We start from the raw sequence: 9,634 nt of genomic DNA on the forward strand, positions 1-9,634 counted from the left end.
GGGTATTTCTAAACCAAAGTATTCACTACAAGGACAATTTTTGACCAAGATATTTTTTACCCTTTTCCCTTCTTAATATAATGATCAAATAATACGGAAATGCCCGATAATATTTTCTGGGACACGTGTACAGATTCTTTCTTTGTAATTTTGTCTTCTTCCTAAAAGACAAATGTTTGTATTTCTGTGCACTTTTCACTTCTATTTGGACTCTGCCTTTTCTTCTTCTTCTTCTAAGTTTAACTTGCAGTGAGCGTCAATGGATATTCCACTTATCACCATTTTCTTCATTTCTCAATAATCCCACTTTTAAGTTCTTTCCCAATTACTATTAACACAAATATTTAAGAAAAATCTCAACTTTTTTGTTGAATACTTGTAATAAGCAGAAATGGATTTTGTGTACAAGAACCCATCAGCTCTTATTGAGGAAAGAGTAAAAGATTTGTTGTCTCGGATGACACTTGAAGAAAAAATAGGCCAAATGACTCAGATCGAACGTAGTGTTGCTACCCCCTCGGTCATTACTGACCTTTCTATAGGTATACCTTTTTTTCCCTCTTTGCCCTAAAAGTAAAAATGAAGGTTTCTGAGTTTGAGTCGGGATTTGAAGCTTATGAGTTTGGGAAATTTAGTTCATTTTAAGTTTCTGAGTTGTAGGTTAGTAGGTAGTTGAGAATTGCCTTGCTTTTAAGGGTTTAGGTTTGTTTGTGTCTGTCGTTGTATTAGCCGTATTAGTAGTTATAGTTTTTGATATCTATCATCATTTGTTTGTTGTGGTTGTGCTACTGCACTGTTTTTCTCCTATTAGTGTTATGTTCTCTTGTTCTTTACATCTGAAATTGGTGCACTTGAGCTGAGGGTCTTTCGGGAACAACTTCTCTATCTTCACGAGACAGAGGTAAAGTATGCTTATACTCTACTCTCCCTAGACCCCATGAGTGGGATTTCATTCGGTATGTTGTTGGTGTTGTTAAAGTATTGAGTTCTAAACGAAATTTACACATATTCATCAGACAAAAACGAAATTTGGATAAAAGCTATTGAGTTAGATCCGAAGTGCTAGGTCTACTCCAGTCAAGGTGATAGATTAAATTAGTTGTTGGAGTAGAAGTGTGATATTTAGAGCACTTTATTTAGTATTGGAATGAAATCAACCTGGATAGAGAATAATCAAGATAAATAATTGGTTTAAGTTATATACACTGACGAGGTAACGGATTTTTATAAAATCAGTGTAATTTAACCCGTTACATTAGGTTGCTTACCATTTGATATAACTTATAAGTTACCGATGAATGATTATTAAGTAGAGTTACATGCAATGACCTGGTTGTGCAACTATTCTATTCCACGCCTGTGTATAGAACGAGAACTCATGAATGGATTCATTTAGGCGTTATTAACTACCTTATAAGCATTGTGTTTTGGCAGGCTTTATTTAAGCGTTTATCGGAAACATCTCTATCTCTACGAGGTAGGGTAAGGTCTGCGTACACTCTACCCTTTCTAGATCCCACTTGGTGGGATTGCATTTGGTATGTTGTTGTAATTGCCTTATAAAAACTAAGGTGGTTCTAACTAGTTGGGTAAGTGTGAGATTTAGTTAACCCCTTATTCAGCATTGGATTGAAATGGACTTGAATAGAGTGGATGGGTATATAGGATGCATTTAGGTGATCCTAATTAGTTGGGATAAGCTAGTTATCCATGTAGAGGGATAAGTTTGAGATTCAGAGAATCCTTTATTTTAAATTGAATTGAAATGAGATGAAATGAACTGAATAGAGTGTAATGCATATAAATGACTCTTTTAGGTGATACTAACTGGTTGCTGTTAAACTAGCTATGTATTTAGGATAAGATTGGGACTTTGAGAACACTTACAATACGAAATGGACCTAAATGGAGAGGAACAGGTTTAGAGATTCTATTCCCGGTCCTAAGATGTTCTGGAATTGTGAAATATTGCTTGGCTGAAATTTATTTGAACCTTTTTCGTGGCGCAGGGAGTATACTCAGTGTTGGAGGCAGTGCGCCATTTGAGGATGCTCCGTCGGAAGCTTGGGCAGATATGGTTGACGGATTTCAAAAGGCTGCGCTGGAATCACGGCTTGGGATTCCGCTTCTTTATGGAGTTGACGCTATTCATGGCAATAACAATGTTTATGGTGCTACCATTTTCCCACAAAATGTGGGCCTTGGAGCCACCAGGTTGAATTAATGTCAAGCTTTGATTTTTATTACCAATTTCTTATTGATAACTGGCATTTAAGATCAATACCTAAATTAGATAAATGTCGAGCAGAGATGCAGACTTGGTTCAGAAGATTGGGATTGTGACTGCTCTTGAAGTCAGGGCTTGTGGCATTAACTATACTTTTGCTCCCTGTGTTGCTGTAAGTTAAACGTGTTACTTGTCCCTTTATTGTCTTTGTTTTAGGTCAATTTCATGGATGAATGAAGTAAAGGAAACATAAGACGTTGGACATATATACACTTAGAGCAAGATGGAAACAGGATACCCTAAGTATCACATCAAAGTTTATAATTTGAATTCTTAATTAGTCCTTCCATTACAAATTTTTTGTCCGGTTTTGACTTGGCATTGAGTTTAAGAAAGTTGAGAAAACTCATAAATCTTGTGGTCTTAAGCTATAGATATATAGAATTTACCAAAATGCCCTTTAATATTGTGGTCTTAAACATGTCATGTGAGTGAAAATTAAAGAGTTGCCAAAAAAAAAAAGATACATTCTTTTTGAAACGGACTAAAAAGAAAAGTAGGACAAACAAATTGAAACAGAGGGAGTTGTATGTTGCTAACTGAGACAAGAGAAACATGATTTGTCGTTTTTCTTTTTGGAAATTCTTGGTTAAAATTGTTATGTTCCCAGTCCCTCGTAACTGCTATCTCTCTAGAAGTAGTACTTGTTTTTTTGTTTGAGAAGGTAAGCAGCTTGTATATTGATAAAGAGAAACTATGTAGTACCAAGCTGGTGCTGAGCAATACCTCTCTAGTTGTTATCTCTTTTTAACTCTATTGTCTTGAGGCATCTTGACTTCTTCATTTAAATAATGTGAAACAGGTATGTAGAGATCCCAGGTGGGGAAGATGCTATGAGAGTTATGGCGAAGACACCGAACTTATTAGGAAGATGACCTCAATTGTCACAGGCTTGCAAGGGCAACCACCTCCTGGATACCCCCAAAACTATCCTTTTCTAGCTGGAAGGTAGTAGAAGTTGCCATAAAACAAGTTCCAAAATTTTGTATGCTTCTCTAAATATATATAAAAAAAAATTTCTCTTGTATTTTACAACCTATACTCTTAAGTCTTATGTGCATTCAAATGCTATTCCACATGTTGCAATTTTCAGCAGAAAAGTCATTAGGGAAGGAAAAGTAGAAGCATAGCTAGAGTTGAAAATAAAAAAGTCAGTGTTGAAAAGTGTGTCTTAGCTATTACTACCTTATTGTTGATCATTCGCCAGATATTTCTACAGCTTTCTACTTTTGTATTTTTTGTTCTCCTAATGGCAAGGATCTCTTTGGACTGATTGATGAATTTTACTCCAGAGACAAGGTTGTTGCCTGTGCAAAGCACTTTGTTGGAGATGGGGGTACTGACCGAGGTATAAATGAGGGAAATACCATATCATCGTATGAAGATCTAGAGAGAATACATATTCCCCCTTATATTGACTGTATTTCTCAGGGAGTTTGCACAGTAATGGCATCCTACTCTAAATGGAATGGAAGCCACCTGCATTCTAGCCACTTTCTTCTTACTGAAGTTTTGAAAGGGAAGCTCGGATTTAAGGTAAGGATTGCCTGTTCTCTTAATGCTCTATGGTTCATTTGGAGTCCAAATTTTGGACCATTAGTTCAACATAAAGATCCTCTAGATTGTCAGATGCTTTTTCTCATTTCCTTACCATGCTTAGTAGGGGAAGTGATTGAACAAATTGCGGTTCCAAATAGCTGAGTTTCAGGGCCCATTTTTGCTCGGTATTGTTCTTTAAAATAATGTAGAAAACTAATCAAATTGGTCTGAAGCCCGAACATATTTGGACTTTGTATTCAGCAAACACAAAAGATTCTCTCAGCAAAGAGCTACAGAAGTTCATGTGGCTTGGAGTTGGTTCTACTTAGTTTAAACTTCACCAAGGCGAAAGTGTAAAAACTTGTTTCGATGTTCTTGCTTCAACTTATGAAGGAGTAGGTAAGGCAAAGAGAGTGGTTAGTACTCCTTCGTCCTTAACCAAGAGGTCTAGGGTTCGAGTCCCCTTGGGTACGGAGTCGCCTTTGTTAGGGAGTGCTTTACCCCAATGTGGGACCTTCCGACGCGAATCCGAATTTAGTCGGGCTCCAATGTGGTTACGGGACACTGGGTGGGAAACCAAAAAAAAAGGTATGGTTAAGGGGATGAAAGAAACAATGTCTCTCTTTTATTTGAATCTGGTTGCATGGAATTTTGTTATTGTTTATTTATATTTTACCTCGATTTGAATGAAATGCTATGCACTAATGTTCTATTTGTTTGTCAAGTTGCTAGAATATGATTGGCTTAAAGATCACATACACTGCAAGAATCTGAATGCTAACTCTTGTAGGGCTTTATTATTTCTGATTCCGAAGGACTTGACCGATTTTTCCATCCTCATGGATCTAACTATGACCAAAGTATTTTGGCAGCAATCAATGCAGGAATTGACATGGTACATAAAACCATGTTTTAAGAGTTATTTTGTCTTTGCATGAGTTATTTCTGTTCTTACTGTCTGTTAAACTTTTTGCAGGTGATGGTTCCTTTTCGGTATCAATTATTTCTCGATCATTTGAAATATCTTGTGGAATCTGGGAATATTCCAATGACCAGAATTGATGATGCTGTTGAAAGGATCCTGAGAGTTAAGTTTGTTTCCGGAGCTTTTGAGAACCCTCTGAGTGATAGGTCATTGTTGGATACCGTTGGTTGTCATGTAAGTCCGTCTTGTCCTTCATTTTGACAGATATTGGCAAAATATCTATCTTGAATTTTGACATTAAATAAGACCTTCATAAGTTTCATTCTATTCTGCCTTTTATCTCAACAACAAAGTGAACATCTGCTTCACATCCATGTTGCGCGGACTTCTCAAAATGATTGCAAGCACCCTTGTTGATGTGACATTGGTGTGGGTGTGGAATCCACATGGGATTTGGTCAACTTATCTTGGATGCTTTGATACATCTATGACCAAGAAGTATAGATTGATTGGCTATTCATGAGATCTCTGAGTAAAACATTGTGTTTATAAAGAAATAAATTTTATTAGTTTTAATTCAATACCTTTAATTAATAGATTTATATACTTTATATAATGTTAAAATATACGTTTAGTGGCCTTATCCCACTTCCCGTATCCGCTCTCAGATTCATACCCCCAAATCCTAAAAGTTCTGTGACGAAGAGTCCGACCTCTAGATGCGCACCCGTAGTGGGCACCCAAACCCGAGTCTGAGCAACATAGCTTTGCATTTCCCTTACAAAAGTTAAATTATGTGAGTTGGCAAACTGTTTTACCTGTTTTTACAATGTATATACTGCTAATGTTTGTTTTGTAAAATTATAGATTTTTAAAGAATGTAGGAGAGAGAGAGAGAGAGAGGAGTTATGTGCAATATATCAGTGCAGAGGCTTCATAGTATTTTTCACCATTTTGATAATTGTTTCAGCAACATCGCGAATTAGCACGTGAAGCAGTTCACAAATCACTGGTTCTTCTAAAGAATGGGAAGGATGTAACAAAACCATTTCTTCCGCTAGATAGGAAGGCAAAGAGAATTCTTGTAGCAGGAAAACATGCTGACGACCTTGGATTCCAATGTGGAGGGTGGACTAAAACATGGGAAGGAATGGGCGGAAGAATCACGATTGGTAAGTTATGCTTCCGCTGTTCTAATTATATGACACTCTTTCATATTTACTACATTAAAAAAACATTTTCACCTTTCTATATTGTGAAAACTCTGACTTTAGGTGTCCCATTTTATTCTTAGTGACATACTCCTATAGATATAGAAATATTTGACATGTTTTAGTTCACTAGTTTTATGGGTACTTTTGGTATGTGTAGAAAGTCTTTGGTTTTTCTTAAATTTTGTGCCCAGCCAAGCACCACCATATAAAATTGAGAGAGTAATGGAAAGATGGCATCAGTCGTTACTTACTACCTGGGGTATTTTGTAGACTTTCATACAACCAGAGCATTATAGTTTAGAGTAGCATCTTTCTTTCCTTCTTTCTTACATGGACTCAAATTTACCACAAGTTTAGGAACAATATCTCAAGAGTTTCGCTCCCATTTCTTGTGGGTGACTTGTAAAAAACCTGTATGTTTGATTGTTTTCTCGCAAGAAATCTTAAGCTATAATGTCATAAAATGCCTGATATCGCCAGCTGATAGCATAATTTTGTATGACATATAGATATATGTAAGCTAGTGCATACTCTTGTTAGCCTTGCACAAAGATCTTGATGTACTAGGAACCTCAATAGACCTAATGTAGTCCGGTCCTTCTGCGTACCATGCTCAAAACAGAAACTTAGTGCACTTGGCTGCCCTTAGGAACCTCAATAAGGACGAGGATTGGGATTAGACGTGCGTTGAGTCCTTTTGATAATGAGCTCAGTTCTCTCAATAGGCCGATGATAATATAATGCATCTCTGAACTTAGTTTACCACTATTAATCATGGATCATTTACTACTTAAAACGGATAATTTGTTGTAGGTACAACTATTCTGGAAGCTATTAAAGATGCTGTTGGAGGGGATTCAGAACTTGTATATGAAGAAAATCCTTCACCAGACACCTTTGTGAGTCAAGACTTCTCTTATTGCATTGTAGTTGTTGGTGAACCTCCCTATTGTGAAAGCGGTGGAGACAGCCAAGACCTCAGAATTCCTCTTGGCGGAGAAGAACTAATAAGCTTGGTTGCAGACAGAGTTCCAACGTTGGTGATATTGATCTCCGGAAGGCCTTTATATATAGAGCCTTCGATTCTGGAGAAAATGGACGCCTTTGTTGCTGCATGGTTACCGGGCACTGAGGGAACTGGTATCACTGATGTCATATTCGGAGATTTTGAATTCCATGGAACCCTCCCTATGACATGGTTTAAGAGTGTAGATCAATTACCCCTGCATCAAGAACAGAACTCCTATGAACCTCTCTTTCCATTCGGCTACGGATTAACAAGTAAAAACAAGGTGATCTAGACGAGATGTGTCGAAGAAAGGTTTAGTGAAATAGACATGTCTATAAAGATGCGGACTATCAGAAAGACTGTATGAAGCTTTATGTAACCTCTTGTGTACTTGTACCATTTGGTCTCTGGCATATGATGTTTACATTAAGTCCAAATAATTATATATTATGTACTATTATTACCATATGTGAACAAGGAAAAATGTGTAATAGTTTCATTTAATAACGATATAAAATACTCAAACTTATTTTAGCATATTCTCTAAAATTCTTAACCATTTTGAAAAAATTACAAAAATCTTTATTCTCCCTTATTTTCGAATGAATCACATTACACGATCAAACAATTGTGAATGCAAAAATAACAAAATTATGAAAAATCAAATCAAAACACTGTATATGATAAAAGTAGTGTCTTCTTTACTATGTTAAAAGAAAAAACATGTAAAAAATTGATTTAATGGCCATGAACTTACATTGATGATGAAGATGTCTTAATTTATTACATGTATAACTAATAACACTTCATATTGTTTATATAGAAACTAATATACCTTAATTTTCTCTCTCTATTTTACTCGTGCAAATTAATAATGTAAATATTACTAAAAATTACAATATTTTAAGGGGAAAATACCAAATAAAATAAAATAAGAAAATATGAGAGAATTAAGTTCAATAATATAATGGACAAAGAAAAGGAAAGTTTTCGTAAAGAATCTTTCAATAACATTGAAAAAAAGTCTGAGACTAGGGAAAAAAGGTGCCATAATATTTTTTCCTTTTAATTTTCTTCCAATTAAATTTTCCTAAATTATATTTCCTAACATGTTTCTTTTGAATTGTTCATATATAAATATTTTCCAAGTCTATATTATGGTAATTTTCATTTTAAAGAATATTTTTTAATTATTGATGCAATTAAAACAGAAGGAAAAAAAAAATGAAGTAGTGACATCTATATAAACAATAGAGAATATGCAACAAAGTAATTAAGTGTCATATTCCACAAAGTTATTTAACGTAAGTACTTTGTGTTATTTGTTTTTTATTTAATTTATTGTTATTATATATAAAGAAGTTTATAGTAATTGTTAATGTATTTTGGTTTAGATTTTAATTGATTTATTTAAATATTGCAGTATTGGTTGCAGTTTGACATATATATATCAAAAAAGCAAAGAATGTCTTCCTCAAGAAATAATATCGAAAAGTCGAAGATGAAGATTAATAAGTTGGACGAGATAAGAGAACAAATACAAGAACGAATAAACTACGTTAAGCAACTTGACCATGTACATGAAAACAACGATGAATATGATTCGAGAAGGGATAGATATGATGCCGCAAACCAAATCAATAAATTGAAAGATAAAGAGACCAAACTCGAAAATGAATTGGAAGGAAAGGGTATTAGTTACTACGAGTTTGTAAAAAAAATGAAATAATAGATGTAGGAATTTATATTAGGACCTCAAATTTTTATATATTCTAGTCACTAGTTTTTATTTTTATTTTATCAGGTGTTCTTTATTATAATTTTGGAGATTTCATTGATTAATAATATGCAAATTAAATTATTCAAAGTAGTAGCATTTTATTTTTGTCAAAGTCTATCGCATGTATACAATCGTTTAGCAGTTAATTTTTCTAAAATACTCACCGGTAAAGACCTCGGCATAACAAAACTTGCCGCCAAAAGACCTCAATAGCACTTGCCGGCAAAGACCTCGGCATAATAGCACTCGCTGGTAGGCGAAGGCCTCGATCGGCATAATTGGAACATTTCGGGAAATTTCTTAGATAAGACTCGAGTCATTCTTTATGATGAATAAGATTTGTACCGACGGATTTTTAATTTTCTTAAATGTTAAGGTCACTAGAATTCCCTGGCATGAAGTTGAGTTGAAAACTTTAATTGAGTTTTACAATGAGATCATTCTTGGGTCAACTTCAAACAACAATATATTTCAAACACATAAAGAGTTAGATGTCCCATGACCTATCAAATCGAAAGGGGTGTATTCTTTAATTATTTTCTCAGATAAATTAATTTTAGACAAATGTTTGCTGATAAAAACAGTCTGGAATCTATCTATATTTTTCTGTGTAGACTTGATTAAGATTCAGATCTCCATTAAGTGTTAGACTTAGTGGTTGTGGATTACATTAGTGTGTAAAACACACTCATTGTCTAAGATCTGAATGATTACAAGGTAGGAGAGTTAAACCCTTACTTTCACATTCTTTCTGTATCATCGATGATTTAAGCCTCAGATCGGAGATGTGCAACCCATTCCTGAAATAGCGTGATAAAATGGTGTTATTATGTTGGCAAGTATCATATCTCTTATTTTAGTTTTTATTTTTCCGAGTCTT

General features: G+C 34.8%; 1 protein-coding gene across 1 annotated transcript; it reads left to right on the top strand.

The window, feature by feature from the left end:
• The first annotated feature begins 208 nt into the window (after positions 1-208).
• LOC107023690 (beta-glucosidase BoGH3B-like) lies at positions 209-7,511 on the top strand. The gene is made up of 9 exons (XM_015224464.2): positions 209-542; positions 2,010-2,214; positions 2,309-2,399; positions 3,090-3,235; positions 3,580-3,823; positions 4,617-4,721; positions 4,803-4,985; positions 5,722-5,923; positions 6,779-7,511. Exons 1-9 carry the CDS (start codon positions 392-394, stop codon positions 7,264-7,266), a joined length of 1,815 nt encoding a protein of 604 aa, XP_015079950.1. The 5' UTR covers positions 209-391; the 3' UTR covers positions 7,267-7,511.
• The last annotated feature ends 2,123 nt before the right edge of the window (positions 7,512-9,634 follow it).

Source organism: Solanum pennellii, chromosome 6 (genome assembly GCF_001406875.1).
Source record: "Solanum pennellii chromosome 6, SPENNV200".
NCBI lineage: Eukaryota > Viridiplantae > Streptophyta > Magnoliopsida > Solanales > Solanaceae > Solanum > Solanum pennellii.